Genomic DNA, 24364 nt, shown 5'->3' on the forward strand with positions numbered 1-24364 from the left:
ATGCTGCACGATGGGACTATTTGAGTCCCAACTTACAACAAATAACACAATCGCATTAAAGGGTGTGTCACATCAAATTGCATCACGGAAAAAACGCTGTAGAAATTCGCCCAGTAGACCGATCCTATTGAAAATTTTAGACAGTAAAGTAAAAACTATTAAACAACTTTTGGCATTTTCTTTTTATTCATACTTCGAGCCCAAGCCCGTATGCTCGCACCTTCCCCTTTACCCCGTCCATAAGGTTCTGTACAACGTCAGGTTGTAGTTTTTTTTGAACAGAAATCCATTTTCTCTTGAAGTCCGCCTCCGATTTGACAACTTTTGGGTTCTTCCGGAGGGCCTGCTTCATAATCGCCCAATATTTCTCTATTGGGCGAAGCTCCGGCGCGTTGGGCGGGTTCAAATTCAGCTTATTGGCGACATCCCGGACCGAACTTCTCGGATCACGTCTAAACTGCTTAACTACGCGCTTGTGATCTTCTTCACTGACGGAGCATCCATTTTTGCCGTTCTTCACCTTCCGGTCGATGGTTAGGTTCTCGAAGTATCGTTTTAGTACTCTGCTGACCGTTGGACGATTCCAAGCATCTTACCGATGTCCCGATGTGACAATTCCGGATTCTCAAACTGAGTGCACAGGATTAACTCACGACGCTCTTTTTCGTTCGACGACATTTTCCCAAATTTACGAAAAATTGACAGTGAAGCATGGCCAACGTGATCTATACACTCTTATCTGATTATAAGTGAAAGCTGAAGATATAATTCCTAAAAATTAAATTTCTACAGCGTTTTTTCCGTGATGCAATTTGATGTGACACACCCTTTATATTTTTGGGTTTTTATATCACCGTATATCTTTATTAATAAAAACACCCAATTTTTTCAATTGTGAATGATATAAAATTTCTGTGTAACATGGGTATGTTTATTTTCTAAAATTATGTGCCTAAAAAAGGTTATGTAGACACAGTGTAGGAATACGGAATTGAAAAAATAACACATATCGGGTGCCATTCTCTCACGTCGAGTGCATTCCTCACAATTCGAGAATAAAATTTCACCAGAACTCACCGCTAAACACACGGAAGTGTTACCGATTGCATGTTGAAGTCGGAGCCTGCCAACTAGTTGACAGTGTAGTCGTTTCAGTGAGGTAGTGTATGAAGCCCCTTAGCCTACATCTGACAACTCTTCAATGCACTCGATCCCCTTCCACTCTTCCAGTCGCACGCATGAGGTAAACCGGTTCGACAGCTAGCCACCGACGGCGACTACAAAGTCACGACAGCCATTAATAACTGATGTGAACATGTAACCACTCAATTCGTCGTAACCTTCAATTAAAATCTCATTCATTCTGATAGGTAGGTAGGCATGTTATATGCCATCCGTTTCTTACAATTCGAAGAACGACAACGCATGAACACACAAACGTGGGTTAGCCTTTGGCGCTGTTTTGCGAACTAGTCGCCAAGTCGCCGTCGACACTGACAGTCAGCCGAGAAGTCGCAATTCACACGCTCGACGAACCCCAACGCATCAACCTGTGTGCCTGACACGAAGAGGAACGTCACCTCACAAAAATTTTCTGCAAATTAAGCGTAATCATATCTTAATTATTCATCTTTGCTCCTGGCACGGGACCGACAAGAGAAAAAAAGGCGGTCACAGGCCGATCTTTCATCACCACATCTTTTCGCAATCGATCATGAAATTAAAGCGGCAGCGCCGCTACCTCCGTCATTCTGCGGCTACGCGGTGCGGCGCGGCGTATTATAATTGACACTCGCGGTAGCCACAGTGTCTAGCATGGCCTGCTTCGCGATTTCGCACTTTTTCGTGTGTCTCATTTGCACAAACCACATGACATGTTTTCGAAGCCCACTGCTACTCTCGGTTCTCGTACTAGTAGTACTACCTACCATTCCCGCTCCGCTCTACTCTCGCAAGGCCACGAACACGCCATTTTCGCGCATGCAAAATTAATTCGTTCGCTTTGCTTAGACGCGCGAAAATTAGTTCTGCTTCGAGCAAATTGTTTTCAGACAGGCTATACTCTCTAACCTTGCGGTCGGTTCGTTTGCTATGTTCGAAGGACGGAGTCCGCGAGAAGACGAGAAAAAATATAAATGCAACCCAGAAGAATCGACGCACTGTGGATGATTTCCGTACAAGCAAGCGGACAAAAATATTTCCATTTCTAATACGCTTTTGATCACCTCTAATGTGTCAAGTTGTAATGAATGTATGTCAAGTTTGGTGAATATCTGTCAAGGCGTTCCAGAGATATGGTGGAATATATTTATATGCTAACTGACCCGGCGAACTTCGTCCCACCCACAATTGATATTTTGATTTAAATAATTTCGAGCACTCAAGTTCCCACAGAAATTATTTTTCTGTACGCGATCTACAGTATGCAAAAAAAAGTTTATCCATCACCCCTACCAAATTTACATCTTTTTTTGTTTTTCTGGTAAAAATCAGGTTAATTTGATGAGTGTTTCTCCATGAATTATCAATTTATGTTCATTTATCACATTGCCATTAAAAATACGGTGTTTATATCTTTTCTTGAGATTAGATGTGAATTATGAAAAAGGGTAAAAAATTTGGTAAAAAATGTTATCCACCCCCAAACGGATACTACGATTTAAGTGTGTTATACAGAGTTTTAGCGTGTATTCTGCAACTTTTTCGAATGTAAACATTGTGTCTAGTCGCCTATTAGTGCTCTTGAAGTTTTCGTGCTCAAAATTTCAGTTTGCTGTTCAAAATTGGAAGTGATCCGTTGCCAAATTCCAAAAAAAAAGCAAAAATTTCGATCAGCATCCGAAATTTGATTATTGAACATCACAAAACTGACAAAAGCTACCGTGAAATTGCTGATATTGTCCAGCTTTACAAAGATACGGTCACTAGGATTGTGCAGATGTATAAAAAGCGTTGTTCTATCTCACCTGCTAAGAGCTATCGGGAAGAAGGCGGAGCTGCACCGGGAAACTATCAGCTCCGAAAATTGCGAAACAGACTGAAAGCGAGTTTTCCATTCAACTGACATCACAATCCGTACGAAATCGTCTTCATGGGAAAGGTCTTAAGGGCAGAGTAGTACTTAAGAAGCTTAAAGTGGGCCCAGGACCACATTTCATGGGCCAGTGATGACTGGAATAAGGTGATTTGGTCAGACGGGACGAAAGTAATCACAATAAAATGGCGCCGAACCGATGAGAGTTTGAAAACGGAGTGTTTGCGGCTTACAGTCAAGCATGGCGGTGGTAAGTTACTTTATCAACATTGATTTTTCAACCAACTGAGCATGACTTTGATTTTGACGTAGAACTACGTCTTTCATTAAGGGTGCCAAATCAGAAAACAGGTCACTTTTTTATGAAATAAAGGGATCGAATGCCTTCCTCAAGGCAATGGGGGTGGAGGAGTAATATTATGGATGAAGTAAAGTTTTCCAAGGGCCTTTGTGAAGGTTACAGACGAACGTCAGTTGCGTGCCAGTCGCAAAACTGCTTTCAACTAGGATTGCATTTGCGCTAATCTTGATCATAATGAAGCAGTGCTACTCTTTTCGAGGTTGTTGAGATTAATAGATAGGGTTTATTTCGTTTATTTAGTCACCAAGAAAGTAAATGTTGTTCTGAAATGTTGTATGTGATTTGGTTTCGCTTGCCAGTAGCAAAACTTTCTCCGCTAAGGATGACAGCTGCGCTTATCTCGATCATGTATTGTTCTGCGAGCACAAGAATTAATCATCAAACAACTATCGTCAAATTATTCTAAAGGGTGTGTCACATCAAATTGCATCACGAAAAAAACGCTGTAGAAATTCGCCCAGTAGACCGATCCTTTTGAAAATTTTAGACAGTAAAATAAAAACTATTAAACAACTTTTGGCATTTTTTTTTTATTCATACTTCGAGCCCAAGCCCGTATGCTCGCACCTTCCTCTTTACCCCGTCCATAAGGTTCTGTACAACGTCAGGTTGTAGTTTTTTTTGAACAGAAATCCATTTTCTCTTGAAGTCCGCCTCCGATTCGACAACTTTTGGGTTCTTCCGGAGGGCCTGCTTCATAATCGCCCAATATTTCTCTATTGGGCGAAGCTCCGGCGCGTTGGGCGGGTTCATTTCCTTTGGAACGAAGGTGACCCCGTTGGCTTCGTACAACTCCAACACGTCCTTTGAATAGTGGCACGAAGCGAGATCCGGCCAGAAGATGGTCGGGCCCTCGTGCTGCCTCAATAGTGGTAGTAAGCGCTTCTGTAGGCACCCCTAAGGTAAACCTGCCCGTTTACCGTGCCGGTCATCACGAAGGGGGCGCTCCGCTTTCCGCAAGAGCAGATCGCTTGCCACACCATGTACTTTTTGGCAAACTTGGATAGTTTCTGCTTGCGAATCTCCTCCGGAACGCTGAATTTGTCCTCTGCGGAGAAGAACAACAGGCCCGGCAGCTGACGAAAGTCCGCTTTGACGTAGGTTTCGTCGTCCATTACCAGGCAATGCGGCTTCGTCAGCATTTCGGTGTACAGCTTCCGGGCTCGCGTCTTCCCCACCATGTTTTGCCTTTCGTCGCGGTTAGGAGCCTCCTGAACCTTGTATGTACGCAGGCCCTCCCGCTGCTTGGTCCGCTGGACGAATGAACTTGACAAATTCAGCTTATTGGCGACATCCCGGACCGAACTTCTCGGATCACGTCTAAACTGCTTAACTACGCGCTTGTGATCTTTTTCACTGACGGAGCATCCATTTTTGCCGTTCTTCACCTTCCGGTCGATGGTTAGGTTCTCGAAGTATCGTTTTAGTACTCTGCTGACCGTGAATTGGACGATTCCCAGCATCTTACCGATGTCCCGATGTGACAACTCCGGATTCTCGAAATGAGTGCGCAGGATTAATTCACGACGCTCTTTTTCGTTCGACGACATTTTTCCAAATTTACGAAAAATTGACAGTGAAGCATGGCCAGCGTGATCTATACACTCTTATCTGATAATAAGCGAAAGCTGAAGATATAATTCCTAAAAATAAAAATAAAAAAATTTCTACAGCGTTTTTTCCGTGATGCAATTTGATGTGACACACCCTTTACAATAAAAAAAAAACATTGCAGGGCGACCAAACTGGTAGAATAGTTATTTCAAAATTTTCGTAGCATTATAAAATAATATCCGCAGTTATAAACAAGCGACTTGAATTAAACTACAGCGTAGTTCTACGTCAACAATGCGGTCGTGTCAAGGTTACGGAGTGGCCAGCACAGTCTCTTGGCCTTAATCCGATCGAGCATCTTTAGTCTATTTGGAAAATAAACTCCAGATCCAATAACCAACAAATATTCCGTAATTGTGGCAGGTTATCTCAACTGAATGTGAATGGGACAAAATCACCCGGAAACCACTGCTAAGCTTGTTGAGTCGATGCCATGACGATGCCGAATAGTTATTGAAGTCAAAGGTGATCACATGAAGTACTAAAACTATGTGAGCCAGAGGGATGGATATACATTTTTGCGTTATATTTTAACATCATGTCTCAAATGCAAGAAAATTTGTTTTTTTTTTTTGAACTCGCATGAATTGCCTTCGTTTTTACCTAAATAATAATAAACTGAACAACAATTAACCGTGTTTTAATGTTTTGGTTGGTTTTTTGGTAGAAATCTATTTTTGGCTAGGGTGGGATAAACTTTTTTTGCATACTGTATATTCGCGATATAATTTCTCTTTTGGCATATAAACCTGACGCAGACTAAGACGCATCAAATCTGATACTGACTGTCCAAATCCGTTGCTTCGTTCTAGAGTTAAAGCGTGAGTAATGGTCCACCTTTCTCAAATGAAAAAAAAATATCCAGAATCTCTCAGGAGGTGACGATATTAATATTAATATGGTTTGCTGAGCTACTCCAAGTGTATCTGCAAGTTCTTGTTGCGTTTGTAACGGATCTTGATCGAGTAAAGCCTCCAATTTTTCATCTTCAAACTTTTTTGACAGGCCGGAACGCCACGTCTGACACGTTCGCTCAGTTGGAGCATGATCACCATAAACTTCCACCAAAATGCGATGACCTTCCGCAGCTTTTTGACGTGGGACTACGTCTTACATTAAGGGTGCCAAATCAGAAAACAGGTCACGTTTTTTACGGATTTTAACGATTTGCATACCAATCGAATAGGAAATTTTTCTAAGATTTGTTTGATATGCTATACATTACAATCCCATAGTCATAGCCCATTTCCCCATATATTTGTTCTGTCCATTTATGTGCTTCCCCGAACAGAGCTGTCAATAACGGGCAACTCATGCAGCCGCTAGAATACGAAGGAGGATAGCGAAAAGAGAATATTTGCGACGTAAACTCCACCATTACATAGTAAGTAAGCTGTCGCTAGCATATAAGTATTGCATCTTCTCTGAAGAAAACTCTCAGATTCTTTCTGTGCCCGAAACAACAAAGGTCGCTTATTCTGCTCGTTTTGTGTTTTCCTTTTGTGTTCCCCTCGAACTGGGAACGCTAGCTGTATTTGTGAATAGCACACCTTCGATTTTTTTAGTTGTCATTCGTATTTGCTCTCGTGCGCATCGCGTCTGTTCTGATGCAGCAAACTTTTAGCTTTGTTGACGGTTTTGACCGAGAGTCGAGAAGCGATTTTTCATAACGGTCATCCCCCTTTTTTCCCCTGTTGGGTGTGAACCACTGCGTCCATTATATTGAACTATTGTGGTATTTTTTATACTACACTACAAACTTGTCTACTACTTATTGATGAAGGTCATTCTCGCGATGTTTCATTTTTATCGCTGCAACTGTGTGCATCTGTTAAACACGTGTTTGATGCTTGTTGATTGGCGATGCACGGAAGGTGTCTCTCGTTAAATACTCAGTGCAATGCGTGCATTGATATAAAAAAACAAATTGCGACATATGACCAATTAGTGTATTATTCTCGCAAAGACAAGAAAGAATCGTTGATTCTCGAAATGATTTTACAAAACCACGCAAGCCATTAAACCATTTCAGGGTCCCTGGAACATTTTACTAAAGAGTTATTTATGAAATCTCGACGTATTCGCAAATAATATCCGAAATGATAAACCAACAAATTAGAAAAAAAGATTGCGTAGTCCTGCGTCCTAAGCGGTCGTGTCTCGGATACAACCCCTCGAATTTTTTCTTCATATTGGAGTAATGAATTAACACTCCCCGCAAAAACACTCTCGTTGGTACGAAATTCGACATATTCGAAGTAGCAAAAAGTATGTTGTTTACGCTTCAACTTTTTGACATATACTGAAAAAGACGCGCAATAACAATAGCTTTCCAACGAATGTCTGGGAATTTGATTCACTGGAATAATAATTAAGTTACGCCATCTGTTGTAAAACCGAAAAAACTTACCGGTACGGCAAAAAAATCCTTTTAAACACATGGTCGAATTTTAACAATGACAGAGTTATCGTACTTGTTTATAGTTCCGAGATCTGTTCGCCTCTATTTGAAAAAGTACTTCACGTAGGACGATTCTGTTGCTTTCATTTAAAAAATAAGAAAATTTAGTACAGGATAATTTTGGGATATTTAATGCATCTACCATATAGTGCTGACCTGGCACCAGGTGATTACCAACTTTTTCTTGCATTGCAAAATTTCAAGAATGATAAGAAATCGGGATCAACAGAAGATTGTAAACATCTATTAGTTTTTCGCCAATAAGACCAAGACTTTTATGATAGCGACATTATGAAGCTATATTTAGAATGGTAACAAATTTTACAACAAAACGGTGCATATTTGACCCATATTGGACAATCCGAAGCATATTATTTTGAATTTCACCCAAAAATAATGGATAATTTTTTCCCAACCTAATATGAAAAAAAAAATTTTTTTTCAAGCCCAAAATTGTATACATGGTTGCGCATAAATCACGCAACCGGTTTGCAGAAAAAAAATCGTATAAAAAAAATGTCTCACGATACGAAATCTTTATTTTCGAATAAAAAACGATACAAAGTCGACAACTGATCCGCTTAGGAACCAACACGCTCGATAGTTGCAGCGCGATCGTTTTTTTTTCCTTCAGAGAGCGTTGCGTGACTTATGCGCCACCCTGTATAATGCAATCAAATATAATCGAGTCCGACCTGTATATGCATACGATTCGAAGACAAAAAATAGTTTTTAAGGTGAAGGTGGAAGCTAGCCATAAATGGCTGCCACAATGGCGCTCATTTCTTTCATCTCCCTCCCTCACCTCTCGACCGAAAATCAATAATTTTGCGAAACAGTGTGAAGAAAATGATCGTTTTCGCACACTTCCCATCAAGTAATATCAACCAAACTCTAATCGATTACTCACAAGATATTAAATTTTCATTTGCTTTCGCACCGTATAGTGAAGAACGTCGGAAAACTCGAGCAAGTGCTCTGAAAGTTAAATTTTCGTTTTTCAATCTTCTGCAATGGTTTTGTTTGTATTGGTGGAAGCATCGTTATTTTTTCGACACTGATGCCAAACAACATCATCGAAACAGCTATAAAAACCACTCAATAAAATGTTATTCCGGAGTCATAGCGTCCCATGTAATGAAAATCAATAGAATAAAATTGTGTTGATATCAATACAATTATTATTTTTAACGTTTAATGGGTCTATAATGTAAGTTTTAGCAACTTTAACATTGAGTAAGAAAATTGTATTGCAGAGCTCGGAACACTGCCACGGCTGCCTATGCTTTCAAAAACAGTAAACGGAAAAGTATTAAATTCAATCTAAATGCCTCGGCCAACGAAGAGAAGGGTTAAGGCTTTCCAACGTGAATATGTGAAAACAATACGATCAACGAAGGAAAATATTAAGGAATTATCAACATCGAGTTACTATGCGGAAGAACTTGTTAATACCAAAAGAGCCCCAATTCGCATGTGTTATAAATTTGCTCATGTTACGCTCGCGTATAATCAGAATCATATGCAAATGCACCTTCTATATATATTTATATTTGCAATTGTTCATCGGAACATATCGTTCATACATTTTACTTTAGTATTGAATTGTTATTTGTTTCTTTTTTTTTCAAATGTATTCAAAGACTCGTGTCAATGAAGCGCCACACAGTCTGATAAGTGAATTGATCTATTTACGTGTGCTTTGCTCTTCTCTCACAAACACTATTACCCCATTTTTACACGAGGGTTTACCTATACTACTACAATGGCTAGCTTCCACCTTCACCTTAAGTGCATCAATTTTGCTCCAAGTAGTAGAGATTGATCACCAGCCAAAGAAATTAGACCCGTATTTTTTATATGCCCGTTAGGGTGCCCAGTCTTAAAATAGGGTGACAAGGAAATAGCGACATTTGACTTTTTGTTGTATCTTTTCATTTATTTTATTTTACTTTATTATTTATTTATTTTCGTATCTTTTGCACACATGGTGAAGTCATTCGATTATTTGTAAAGAGGAGGGGGTGTAGCCCATGAATTCTCAATCAATGCCTGCCAAACTCAGCTAGGTTATTTAAAAAATAACTAGTTGACCCGGCAAACGTTGTTCTGCCATACAAATTATTTCTAGTGCGTATTTAAATTGTTGAACAAAAAAAATGTATTATAAGTGTGAATGTATTCACAATCTATAAAATTAATCGAATGTGATCGATGAAATGGAACGAATGAAACGATTTGAATGAAAGTATGTTTAATATTTAGGCAATGTCATTCAATAAAACGTGAAACGTTCGAGACTTTTGTATTCTATCAAGAAGAAGTCGTCTATAAGTTTTCTTTAGAAAAACCTGAAACGTTTATAAGAAGATAATATACTTGTATCTCAGGTATAGTACCAGATAGAGTCCTAAAATTTTAAACTTTTCTTAGTTCAAGTGTCTATTTTCTATAGGAAATATAGAAAAACAGATAGGTCACATTCACTTCTCCGATTTTTGTCCGCCTAAAAACCCATAGTGCGCGGGGCGACGGGCTCAAGCTCTGAAATGTGTTCAGCTGTGAAAATATGATCGCTAATAGCAGATCAGGTACAGCGTTTACGGTGCTGGCAGGAAATTTTGTTATTAGCTGCCCTACTGCTGAGCCGCGAACTCGCAAGCGGTTCGCTACGTAAGGGTATAATTACGCGCAATTCAGTAGCGGTTTGGGTCCGTTTCTATTGCTAATGTAAGAGCGTGCGAATCGAAAAAGTTCACGGACGAAGCTGTGCTTAGAATTCTAAATGCCCGTAATATATGTTTGAAATTACCTTTTCGTCTCCCGAATGGTCCCAGGAAGGCAACTCCTTTCCCGATAACGTTGTCATCGATGTACTTCATGATCTTGAGCGTGTCCTCAGGACGCTTAGCCGTCACGAAGACGCCCCGTGGCTTGGCCGGCCGCAACGGGAAGTCATCTCCGCTCAACGAAAGGCTTTTGGTGCGGCTGGCTTTCTTCAGGCTCATCCTAGCCCCGCAATCCTTGCCCCGATCAACGAGTGTTCCGCTCTCGTCAGCCAACTCTAATCCGTGCAGTTGGCGGCGTGGGAAACTGCTTCTGCACTAGCGCCCACAGTGGACTTGAAACTTCCGGCCAGATGGGCCCTACTTCTATCGTGGCTACAGTGTCTCACTAATGGGCTGCGAAAAATTGCGCGATCTGAATTTTTCCCGCAACCAAAAATTCCGCTCATAAACAAAACACTCGCCGTAAGCTTTCTTGACAAGTCTAATTAACCACTAAGAATTTTGTTTACAAAACACTTAAAATATTACACACACCACAAATTGAAGCACTGACTTTTGCTCAAGATAAACACAATTAAACCAGAACTATATTTTTCTTCTGAAATCGGTACACGATGCTCGACCTTTGATGCCTTAGCTTACTGTATGAGCACGTGATTCGATCCCACACTATTTGCTGTTGCAGTTTTGGTTCACCGCGAAAAAACAGAACACAAAATATCGTGGAAAATATCCAAACCGGAAAAACGACGACAGCAGGTTTGGCGCGATCTCGTGCACTTTGTTCTACAATGTGAAATAACTCTTTGACAAGTACCGCGCACTCGGATGCTGTGTGTTGATCACTTGAAATAATTTGGCCGCTGCAAGTGCTCTCCAACACTGCCTTTTTGTCACACACTTTCACCGATCCCCCGAACACAATGCGACGATAGAAACTAATGACGTGACAAGTAGAGGACACACAGTTTATTATAGTAGTTCCTGGCGTTGGAAGATTTTTTTTTTCTTTCCTTTATTTTTCACTCAGCAAAGCGGAAAACGCGTACAGAATCGACGGAGTGCGAAACTCGAATGTTTTGACTAGAACCAGTTGCAGCTGTCCGGAGCGCCACTGAGCAGATGGGGGACCCGTGAGCGCGAGCGCGAGAGTGAGATACTATATATTTACAAACACGCGTTCTCACGTGCTTCGGAAACAGGAAGAGAGTGGAGCACAGAAAATGAGTCCTGTCGGAGTAAAATTTTGAACAGTGGGCAGTGATAGTGATGTCTAAATTTTTCATTTATTCGATTATCGATTAATCGTTGGGGCATTTTCCAATATTCGATTAATCGAACGAATATTTTTGACGTAGGACTACGTCTTTCATTTCTATACCGGGGTGTAAAATCAAAGTTTCGAAAACGAAAGCGTTACGCCGGAGACCGAGATTTTGAGCGTTAAAAGCTCCTAAACAACTGAACGAAATGGTATGATAAACACTTCATTCGAAAGATAAAATGTCTACGCGTTCTATACTTGTTACTTTTTGATCCAAAAACTTGTTTCAATAGTCTTAAAATTGCTTTCAAAACAGGCTATTGAAATCACCAATCGGTATGTAAGCGAGCGCCGCCCGGAAATCCACTCAGTTCAAATTGAACAGCGATTGGAGCATGTTGTCGCTGTTGTGGTGAAGCTCTTCGTTTATCATGAAAGCGCGGATGAACGGTGTCACCAAGAGCCTGTTTGTGCACCTTAGGCCAGAAGAGAATCCATCAGGAGGAGAGTGAGGCCACAAACGGTTCCCCGGGAAGAGTTCGGAGCAGTCGCCACACACATACACGCGCGGAATTCTTCGTTTGGATGCCATTCAGCATCGAGAAAATTCCGGAAAGATCTAATCATTGCTGGAAAATAATCTGCCAGTTCCTCTGGGAATTTAAAAATACATTCATGTGAATGAGTTTATTTGAATGTTTTCTATCCATGTAACACTGTGACCAAATATGTTTCAATCAAGTGCTATTAACAGATGGTTATCGAGTTAGCATTAACCACTGGTGGGCTTCCAGTATCGAGGAAAATGTGGAAATATCTAATCGTTACTGAAAATAATCTGCCAGTTCCTCTGGGAATTTAAAAATACATTCATGTGAAAGAGTTTATTTGAATGTTTTCTATCCATGTAACACTGTGACCAAATACATTTGGTTTTGTGATTTTTCAATCGATCGCAATTAACAGGATAGCTTCTGAAGATTATTCTTCCCCATCAGTAGGATATTTCCGTATCCAATATTGGATGCATAAAACCTTGTGCCTCCAACGTAACGCGCTTGTTTTCGAAGTCCCCCAAATATTCATTCATTCAGAATGAATTCAGATTCAACTTCAAACAAATGATCTCTAAATCAACGATAGTCCTACGTCACCCTTGCGGTTATACCATAGATATAACCCACTTCCTGTTTTTTCTTGTAATAATCACGTATTATGTTGTCATTCTGGTCGCGTGGTCTATCAGGTTGTCGATGTTCCATTATTGGATAAAAAATATTGAATAAAAAATTATACAGCCTAATTCTTAACCTAAAAATGCATTAACCTTGAGAAAAATGCCTTCTTTCATTAATCGCAATTACAGTGACAACTATTCGATGTATTCATATTTTGATTTTAAATTGTTCGATACAAAATTACTCGATTATACTTTCAGATATTCGATTATTTGAATTAATCGAACGAATAGTGCTGTCAATATCGGGCAACTTATGCAGCCGCTAGAATAGAAACAACGAAGGGGGATAGCGAAGAGAGAATATTCGCGAAGTATACTCCACCCTTGCATATTAAGGAAGCTGTCGCTAGCGTATAAGTCGTTAGAGGCGAATGAACTGCAAAGTTTAATGCCTCTTAAAAACAAAGAAAGAAGAAGAAGCGTATAAGTATTGCATCTCCTCTGAGGAAAATTCTCAGAATCTTTCTGTGACCGAAACACCCAAGGTCGCTTATTCTGCTCCCTATGTATTTTATGTTTCCCTCGAGCTGTGAACGCTAGCAAATATTTCACTATTTTATTTTTATCGCTGCAACTGTGTGCATCTGTTAGACGCGTGTTTGATGCTTGTTGAATGGCATGTATTGTTCTCGCAAAGGCAAGAAAGAAATTCTCATTTGCTTGCTTCTCGAAATGATTCTACGAAGCCACGCAAGCCGTTAAACCTTTTCAAGCTCCCAGGAACTTTTTAGTAAATAGTTATTTATGAAATTTCGACGTATTCGCAAATAATATCCGAAATGAAAAACCAACAAATTGTAAAAAAAAAATATTACTTGGTCCTACGTCCTAAGCGGTCGTGTCTCGGATACAACTCTTAAATTTTTCAACGTTGGAAATCCTCCCATCCCTGTTTTTAAAATATCATATGTTCCATCATCTTCATCTTCATCATCTTCTCTCTTAAAGGGGGGGGGGGGACTGTCATAGAAATTAAACACAAATTTCTGCATTACTCGAGAATTTATCAAGCAAATGAAACCAAATTAGGCATCTGGAGATTTTAGGGTGCAATAAATGACACTCTTCCCCCCTCTCCAAGGGGGAGGGTGCCATACAAATTTCTGCATAACTCGAAAACTAATCAAGCAAATGAATCCAAATTTGGCATGTCTATATTTTAGGGGGTACGAAACGTTTCTATGGTGAATAGACGTTCTTCCCCTTTATTATTATTTGTTATTTGCAAGTGGATAAAAAATCTTGAACGAGAATTGAGTTTGAAAATAATCTAATATTATAATGATGAGTTTTGGTAGAAGTACTAGGATTTTTTTAGTAAAAGGTAAATTCAACGGGTTCGATTAGAAGATCAAACAATGAACAGTTCTGCGATTGGACTCATGAATTTGCGCTTAGTAAGAAAACGTGAAATTATTTTCTTGTTATCAATACCTTCAATTGATAACAAGAAAATAATTTTTGGTGGGACGAAGTTTGCCGGGTCAGCTAGTTTATACATAAATTCGCGTCTTATTAAAATAGAAACATTACGTTCTGTACATTCCAAGTCTTTATATGAAATGAAAAACATTTTTCTAAAGATCGAGTTTTTAGATTAATATTGTTCTTTTGACTTATGGATTGTTGTTATTGTCTTATTTTGTATGTGCCTCAATTCCAGTTTCATGCCGACTTTAAAACGAATCAAATAAGACGTACCAGTTGATAGACGCTATTAATTTGATTTATTTGGGTATTTTTTATAGTGTGAGTGACCCTCATTTTGTTGTGATAAAACTGTATTTAGCGATGGCATTTTATGCCAGTTTCTTCATGTATCATCTGAGGTTCCTCAAAAATTTATTCACTTTGTTCTCTCTGAACACAAATGACAAGTTTTTATATTTTATTAATTAAATTGATAATAATTTTATTAATTAAATTTGTTATATTTATAAATATTATATTATATATTATTATATTATTACTATTTTATATTTATTTAAGGCATTTGATGCTGAAAACATATCCAAACTTTATACACAGGTATTATTTGGTTGATAATTTTAGTGAATTAGTTAAATATGCCTCCATTTGCAACTTTCTTTTTGTCTTTTTCAGTTCTTCAAGTTCTTCTTACTTCATCCGTTCGTTTTGTTTCCTTTCTTTCTCTGTCCATTCCAACTCAGTTTTCTTTATCCTTTCTTCAAGTTTCTGTCGCTTCGTCATTTCAAAAAACTTCTTCGCAGGTCTATATCCAAGATATTCTTTATTCAAGATAACCAAGGACTCGCTTGGGACCACTGCAGGAGTAATGTGAGGCTTACTTTTACGTTGAGTTGATGAGTTGCCAGGATACATGGCAGCATGGGAAGGATTCAACATTTCTTCAACTTCAACTCACATTGTAGTATCACCGAGTTGACTGTTCGAAACACGAATCTTATGGGAAAGTTCGATTCAAATTTCGAACGTTTTATTTTGTATTTCTTTGAAGAAAAATTTAACTTTTTTTATCCCATTTATTAATTTATTAGGCTCATTAACATTTTAACTGTAACAGAGCCGGAATTTTGTCGTGTACATGTACATATGCTTATGTTTCTATGAATTGTAAATTACACAGTAGTAGTAGTAGCCTTTTAGGCGATAGATTTTTTCTGTTCCATTACATTATGGTAAATCACACTGTAGTAGCCAATTTGGGCGTAAAGGTCTATCTGTTCTTCCATTGATAAGCAGACCGGACAGCGGAGACAGTTGATAATGATCATTGTTGGGTTATTTATAGAACAGCAGCCCGATGTTTCTTGCAGAGCAGAGCAGAGTTGTATGGATGAATCGATATTTGTTCCACCGTGGATCGATCTCCATCGATGATGATGGTTGCGTGGACGTAGTTATTCTATAACAACACAAAGATGGTCAATTGAGGGCCCTGAGTTTGAACTCACGATCGATCGCTTAGTAAGCGAACGCGTAACCAAGTGGCTACGAAGACCCCCCGAAAAATTTAATTTTACTTGATTATTTTTAATAGTCAACTGCGAAACAATTGCCTAGCAATAACAGTAAACTGATAACGGTGATGAGAACTGATGAAACACGAGAGAAATTTAAATATTGATAAACGATTAAATTCTACATGCTCATGCTGAGCGAGCGTTAAACACAAACGATAATGAGTAGTGTTGTTAGTTTTTTTTCTACTATGTTATAATTCAAATGCATTTCTCATATAAAATTATAGTGAAACCAAGGGGTTACTCTATAGAATCAAATGTTTAGTTCGATTGTTATATCGTTCGGGCATTAAGCATTTCAAGATATTATTACAAAGTGTCCGAAATATGATTCAGAACGGTAATTGTATTCCGACTGTGATATTGCCTCTGGTGTCGAAAAATCTCAAAGAATTAACGGCTATTTTAAAAGAGTCTAGACTGGAACTGTTGGATTTGTTGATAAAGCCACCAATTTGGGTATCTGTATCCAATCAAATGTTGCATGGAATAGATGATGGTACATTTTTTTCTTGATGTTTGTTGATTCACCAACATTCTCAACCAAAAGGTAGCTGAAACCACACCAATTTTACCTGAAATTGGTTTTTATTCAACCATTGATGTAGTGGCTGTTCACAACGCTTACCCATAATTGAAAAATCATCAAACTCTAGGCCTGATGAATTCCATCCATAACTTTGAAACGCTGTTTTACTAGTCTTTCTCTGCTATGAAAACGTAATTTAGTAGTTCTATTCAATATGAAATTTTCATAAAAACATAGAAACAGTCATCTGTTTTCCCTGCGTTTAAAAAAGGCTGCAATAGAAATGTGAAAAATTATCGTGGAGTCGCTTGCTTGTGTGATATGTCCAATTTCTGGAATGGCACTAATGTTCCCAGTGGAACTTATATCGTTTTGACAAAGGTGTTAACTAGCGTCATTTACATAAATACTTAGTTGAGATTTGTTATGCTAAATAATACGCCTTAAATGTATTCTGAGTGACAAGCTCTAGAATACGCGTGTATCAGTGCAGGTTGGAAGAATTTGCTTTAACGAAAAATCCTTCACCCAAAAATGGGTATCGAACCCGAACCTCCGGCAGTGTAGCGTGTGACGCTAACCACTCGGCCATGGGATCTTTTGCCCAATTTATTCGAGGTAATCCCAAAACGTTCCTCGTCCACGAATTTGTTGCTACATACATCATTCATTCCAAATGTGCTGGAATGTAGATCTCAAGTATACGCTATCTACACGGACTACTCGGCTGCTTCCGACATGACCAATCATTGAATCAATGACTTGCTAAACTACATCGTATCGGGTTCAACGGACCACTACTGCTGGAATCATATTTGACTAGTCGAACAATGAACGTTAAAATAGGTGATTCTATTTCCTTTCAGCGTCACATCATGCGTTCCCCAAGGAAGTCATCTGGGACATTTTAGTATTATATCTAAACGATATCAGTTCAATTCTTGAATATATGAAGCATTTATTTGCCCATGATTTCGAACGCTTCATGTGTGTGAATAACCGTGGTAATGCAATACTTCTACAACGATAGTTAGAAAGTTTTGCCAGATGTTGTAAAGCAAATTGCTTTGTTATTTCTTTTTCTTACAAACACAAAACGATAAACTTCAATTATGGGCTTTTCGAATCATTGATGAATAGATTCAAATGTATAAATGGATAGGTTTCCTTTTGAATTTTTTGATCTAGTTCTGCGAACATTTTGCATACACAGTCTCAAAGGCTTTCAAAGCTCTTGGGATATTTTTTCTAATAATTTTTATATAAGAGTCCAATAAAAAACGAATCCAACAATACCATCGACAACAGCGAAGGTTCTTTCAAGAATCACCATAATTTTCCTAAAAAAATAGTTTTTCGATTCAACTAATTTTTCGGCAGATTACTGCACATACAACTCTCATTGCAATTTTAAAAATTCGAACAAATGAACACTAAGCGGTGTATTCGAACTGACAGCCCACGGTGTAATCCTCTGGAATTTGATTGAATTATTTGGAGTTTGAAGACGAAGCACTGAAATGGAATGAGACTTTTATTTTTTTTTGTGAAAGGAATGTTTATCCTTTATTTTTCGTAGCACTTAAAGGACTCTTTTCTATCCCTTAGAATCCAGATCGTTGTGCAAAACACAGACAACAGACATTAGACTCGCGAGCCTGGTAATATGATTATCACTTTAAAAAAATCATAGTATTTTAAAAATAATAGATTTAAAAAGGGTAGTCAAAGTAGTTCAACAATTGCTGAATACTTAAGTAGACAAACACTTTTTTACAACAGTGTATTGTTACGTTACTCACGAGTGGAAATTAGATTGGGGAAATCACTCAACCGCTCTCCTGCTCTATTTTTACTTTGAACAGGTTCTCCCTTATTCGACTGCCAGGTGCGTATACGCGCGACAGAGAAGCCGTATTTTTGTTTTATTGCGTTCTCCTTCAATCAATTGGGTGGGAGTGCATTATTTTTTCCTAACCGGGTATTCTATCAACGTAGAAGTCCCGTATGTACCACAAAGTTTTTTTTCGAATCAAAACAATGAATGGGAAATTTACTTCGAACAGATAAAAATATATAAATAGATTCACCTTCCCTTTTCATTACTCATTTCAGAACTTGTAAATTACTCTTCGGCACACATTTTTATGCAAGTTCTGCTCTAGAAATACCGCGACTTTTATTTTTCCGCGGGTTACATGCATTTGATTTTCAATTTGTTGTGGCGTTATATTGGGTCCCTCAATTTTGACCAAAAACGTCTGGTGGCGACTTCGAATTAGGGCCATAATTTGGGTCCCAAACTCGTTAGTGTAATCTCTATCAGATTAGAAGACACGAAGTCGGTTTTAAAATTCTAAAATTTTAATGAAAATTTTCACATCATGTTATTTATTTACTTGAAATATGTATTTCTGACATTCATTCAACCATATGGCTATACAATTCCAACATTGTTACTGATTTTTTTCATCATAATATAAAGTTATCCTCATAAACATTTTTCGTATGAGACTTTTTCCCCACCTGCAAACCAAAGTGTTTTTAATTTAAATAGAATACTAATTTGATATGGAAAAGCTAATTTTCATTCATAATTTTAATTTTGAAAACGTTCATTCCGACTGAAAATCAGCTATTCTTTGATGCTCCCCTAAACTAGTAAACGAAGCTCAATGCCGTCAACGCGGATCGCTGTTTTGAAGAAAACAAATACTTTTGACGTTTGAGATGTTGGCACCAAAAACATGGCGTGTGTCATACAGCTGGTTATATCTCATGGGTTTTTGGTTATGACGAGGACGTAGATATCGATTGAGTGATACTGATCTACGATCGTGAATTGATTGATGATATCCAATTAGGGGCTTAGAATGCAAGGGGTGTAAGTGACTTGATCGATTTCTCTTCATCGACTTTTTTTTTATCATAACTTAACTGCAAACACATTCCCAACTTAGTTGTCAATGTGGACGATAGGTCAGAACCTCAGTTATCGGTTTTTATAGCAAAATCAAATTGGAACGTTTTTGTATGCTGAGTTATTCACGAAAGAAAAATTGATGAAGAGAAATCGATCAAGCCACTTACACCCCTTGCATTCTAAGGCCCTCATATGATATGGCATATATTATAATATACGTTCACGATGTCTGTTGGGCCATCATTGAAATAACGCACTAAGTGGAGGTCAACTCAAAAAAGATAACCTTCACAACCATTACGAGAAATTCTGAGGCTGCTCGGAATGATCCAGCTGAACTCCAACGGGGGTGTGTTGATTATCTCATGTGGTGTGATTTTCTACTACTCTTACGTAATCATTTGGCGTGCTTCGAAACACTCGCGTGTCAACCCACTCCGCTAAACTGATGAAATAACCATGTAAAGTGTCACAATCATTCAGTTACATCCCTCCATAAAGCAACAATTTTGATGGTTGTAACATCCATTACCAAGTTGACGATGATCCCGACCATCGCTGTAGCTATTCTTACTATCCTTTTGCAATGGTACACCACAATGGGCACCAAGCACCGTGTAGAGATGCAACGTGTGGAGCAAGTTAACGGTACAGATATTGTCGATATCCTAGATCTTCGGGTTAAAAAGTACAATCGCACGGTAGCCGTCATTGATGGGAACTTTCGCGTAGTGAAAGATCTTGGCAATTCATATGAGGTGAACGTGTTGCAATCCTTTGAACCGAATCTACAATTACCTTATTATTCCTTAGTTCCGCGTTACGGTGGCCCACAGCTCCCTCGGGAACAACCAGTTCAACGAATATCCGATGAAGATACCTCAGGCCAAGGCTTGTGATGTTCTCAACGGAACCTACCGAGAGTACCAGCAGTATTGGGCCAATGACACGAGCTTACCGATCGTCACCGAGGCGGGTTTGTGTCCATTTCCCAAGGGTGACTATTGGATTCGAAACTGGCTACCCTCATCAGAGTGGATACCGTCGGTTGTTCCGGATGGATACTGGCGATTGTCATTGGATATCCTTAACGGCGACGGGATGATCGAATGCCAGGTACGGTATTTTGTTAGGCTCACGCGAAATTTTATGTAATTCTGGGTCCGGAATGTTGTAGTCTGATGGTTTATAAATCTATTGAGTACGCTTCCTTGTTCGATTAATTTGTAGTGAGAACAAATCCAACAGCTGTCCGCCGAGCAATCAAACAATATTTCATTTATTAGGCGATCCTGGAAGAAGAAGCCTGTCATCAAATGGAGCCAATGCATTTCAGTATTGGACTGAAACATATGGTCAAACTATAGGTCGAAAATGGCTCGATCACGATTGTTAATTATGCTTCAGTTCATCATAAGATAAGATCGTGGGGCGGTTAAGAGTTACATACAGAGATAATTTTACGGGATTTTCCGAACTTCCGTTCCCTGATATCCTAACAAACAATCAATTTTGTCTGATTTTTCAGAAAAGACCCAATTTTCCCAGATTTTTGTGCTTTTTACTTCATCAGAATAAAAACTATCCGTAATCAGTATACTAGGATCCCTGCCAAAGTTGTCCTGGTTGGAAATGAGAATTGTCATAACAACTCTCCAGTTCGCACTTGTATAATGCTTACATTAATTTAAATTCTCCTAATACAAAGCTTTACCTAACTTTTTTTATTATACATATTGCCAGTTGCAAATCGACAAAATAATTCGGCTAAATGTTTCGTAACATTTCATAACAGTGCTGGATAATTCAATGAAACCAGAATATCTAAAGAATTTTAGAAATTATAACGAGATTATATTTGAGGGACAACATTACCTTGCATGGTGCGTATGTACGAGTAACCGCAGAGTAATTGATGCAAGAATACATTTTAGAGTGTAAAATTACTCCTCTTGAATTCAAAGTCAATATAATACGATTTTTTATAACCTTTGCTCGTCAGTTTCAAAGAAGAACCAAATAACCAAATAATCAAAATTAGAAAACATTTGGTGATTCATCCACTGTTGATATGTTTTCCTCATTTGGTGAGTAAAGATTCTTTCTAAAGCAATGAACGATGAATTCAGAGTAGAGATGTGCCATCCGCTCATGAGCTGTTCATTCGAATCGCTTCATCATAGTGAGCGGATTCGGATCGGCTCGCAATCAAAAAAACGCAGCTCATCAGCTCATTACGGAGCTGGAGCTGATGAGCTGTTGAGCTGTTGAGCTGATGAGCTGATGAGCTGTTGAGCTGATAAGCTGTTGAGCTGTTAAGCTGATGAGCTATTGAGCTGTTGAGCTGATGAGCTGTTGAGCTGTTGAGCTGTTGAGCTGCATTGCTGTGGAGCGCAAAAGCTGCAGAGAGTGTGAATTGCGAGACGCGAAAGGATTTTTCGTCTCCCGCGCTTCATGGCATGACGTCAGTTCGTTTTCGTGTATCCCTCTTCGTACTTTAGCTTTAGCAGAGATGCCAGATAGGAAAAAAAGTTTTTGTTTTGAAGATATTCAATCGTTCGTTACTTCATTAAATTTTTCTTATATGGCCAAACAAAATAATACACATTATTATATGCTTGTAAATAAATTTAATATATTACATTGTTATTTAAACATTACTGTGGAAACACATACATTTATTTCCGCGTGCTGAATCAAAACAATTCAGAAAACCACCCGGCATAAATGATGATGATTGATACTGGTCCTTTTGTTACCTTTGTGATCGCGAATAATTATTTCTCGATGCACCTATTAGTGGATTTATTTTTATATCCTCGGATGCAAAAAAAAATCTCGATGGTTTTGACGTAGGACTACGTCTTTCATTTCTATACCGGGGTGTAAAATCAAAGTTTCAAAAACGAAAGCGTTACACCGGAAACCGAGATTTTGTGCGTTAATAGATCCTAAACAACTGAACGAAATGGTATGATAAACAATTCATTCGAAAGATAAAATGTCTACGCGTTCTATACTTGTTACTTTCTGATCCAAAAACTTGTTTCAATAGTCTTAAAATTGCTTTCAAAACATGCTATTGAAATCACCAATCGGTATATAAGCGAGCGCCGCTCGGAAATCCACTCAGTTCAAATTGGAGCATGTTGTCGCTGTTGTGGTGAAGCTCTTCGTTTATCATGAAAGCGCGGATGAACGGTGTCACCAAGAGCCTGTTTGTGCACCTTAGGCCAGAAGGAAATCCATCAGGAGGAGAGTGATGCCACAAACGGTTCCCCGGGAAGATCTCGAAGCAGCCGCTACACACACACACACATACACGCACGGAATTCTTTCCGTTTGGATGCCATTCAGCATCGAGAAAGATCCGGAAAATAATCTGCCAGTTCATCTGGGAATTTAAAAATACATTCATGTGAAAGAGTTTATTTGAATGTTTTCTATCCATGTAACACTGTGACCAAATATGTTTCAATCAAGTGCTATTAACAGATAGTTATCGAGTTAGCATTAACCACTGGTGGGCTTCCAGTATCGAGGAAAATGTGGAAATATCTAATCGTTACTGAAAATAATCTGCCAGTTCCTCTGGGAATTTAAAATTACATTCATGTGAAAGAGTTCATTTTAATGTTTTCTATCCATGTAACACTGTGACCAAATACATTTGGTTTTGTGATTTTTCAATCAATCGCAATTAACAGGATAGCTTCTGAAGATTATTCTTCCCCATCAGTAGGATATTTCCGTATCCAATATTGGATGCATAAAACCTTGTGCCTCCAACGTAACGCTCTCGTTTTCGAAGTCCCCCAAATATTCATTCATTCAGAATGAATTCAGATTCAACTTCAAACAAATGATCTCTAAATCAACGATAGTCCCCTTGCGGTTATACCATAGATATAACCCACTTCCTGTTTTTTTTCAAAAAACGTTGTCTCGGCCAATATTCCTGGAGGCATTCTATTTGGCTACTGCTGGTTTTTCTGTTGTTTAAGTTCAGTATATCCTAAGCATCTTCTATGTTAGATTTCAGCATTCAGTATTTGTTGTATATTATACTATTAGAATTCATATCAGTTTTAGTTTTTGTACAATTACGAATTAAATTCGTTTATTTTTTGCTTTCCGTCTATTAAAAAAATGCACACTATGCAATGTCCCATGGTGATTACGTTTCATATGCAATTGTGTGGACAACTGCAAAATTCAACTGAGCTGAAGAGCTGTTCCAAATGAGCAGCTCACTTGTATGAGCTGAACGGCTCTGAGCCGCTCACCATGATGAGCTGATTTGCCCATCTCTAATTCAGAGAGATTCCTAATACTGATTTCTCTGAAATTGGGATGCTGTAGTTTTTTTGGGAATAAATATAAACGATCAAAGTATCCGGCAAAACACTGAGTTTTCCATTTCCGCAAGAGTTGATGCTCATCAATTTTTTTAGCATTCCTCAGCATCGGTAAAACGACTTTTTTTTCTCGTGTTGCCGCTGATGATGACCAAATTGAGACGCTGATCAAGAATAATCCTCGGTACATGACAAATTAATGAAAAAGTTCACTGGCGAAGAATGTTTACGTAAATCGTTACGATGTGTGGATTCAATTGATTGCATTTTCATCTGCGACTCGTTTCATCTACCCAAATGCCGTTTTGAAGCTTGGGGTAAGGGAAATGAACTATTACTAGCTAACCACAAAACCGTTCTTTACTCGAAAAAAAATCATACTCTGTGTCTCGTAGGATTGGGAAGGAATTCTGTGATTCTGATACAACCAAGCAACGACTCGTTAAATTCGCAATACTGCTCGAAATCTGGCTAATTAAAGGCAGTGATCGAGGACAAACTTCCAGAATTAATCAGTATGATAGGCGTCGTGCTCTGAAAAATAATTTTGGGGTCTGGCTGAGAGGTGCTATCCTACCAGCTAAACAAACCGGATATTGCACCTTCAGATCACAAATTCTCTCCTCAAGGGGGTCTTCGTAGCCTAATTGGTTGCGTGTCCGCTACTAAGCGAACGATCATGAGCTCATAACTCAGGGCCCCTCAACTGACCATCTTTGTGTGTTATTCTAGCTACTATGTCCACGCAACAATCATCATGTGAGGGTAATCCCAGTCCCTTACCGC

The 24364-nt window shown here is 38.7% G+C and overlaps 2 protein-coding genes across 7 annotated transcripts in view; one reads left to right on the forward strand and one right to left on the reverse strand.

Annotated features, from left to right (window-relative positions):
• Positions 1-11321, reverse strand: part of LOC129763418 (uncharacterized) — a 151902-nt gene extending 140581 nt beyond the window's left edge. For all 6 annotated transcript variants that reach the window (XM_055762474.1, XM_055762473.1, XM_055762472.1 and 3 more), the window contains exon 1: positions 10283-11321. In XM_055762474.1, coding sequence (XP_055618449.1) covers positions 10283-10478 — 196 coding nt within the window. In that variant the 5' untranslated portion in view covers positions 10479-11321. The remainder of the gene's footprint in view (positions 1-10282) is intronic.
• An 8445-nt stretch (positions 11322-19766) lies between these two features.
• Positions 19767-20395, forward strand: LOC129763100 (uncharacterized). The gene is made up of 2 exons (XM_055761870.1): positions 19767-19978; positions 20034-20395. The coding sequence occupies exons 1-2, from the start codon at positions 19820-19822 to the stop codon at positions 20373-20375; spliced, it is 501 nt and encodes a 166-aa protein (XP_055617845.1). The 5' UTR covers positions 19767-19819; the 3' UTR covers positions 20376-20395.
• Positions 20396-24364: the final 3969 nt, after the last annotated feature.

Source organism: Toxorhynchites rutilus, chromosome 1 (assembly GCF_029784135.1).
Source record: "Toxorhynchites rutilus septentrionalis strain SRP chromosome 1, ASM2978413v1, whole genome shotgun sequence".
NCBI lineage: Eukaryota > Metazoa > Arthropoda > Insecta > Diptera > Culicidae > Toxorhynchites > Toxorhynchites rutilus.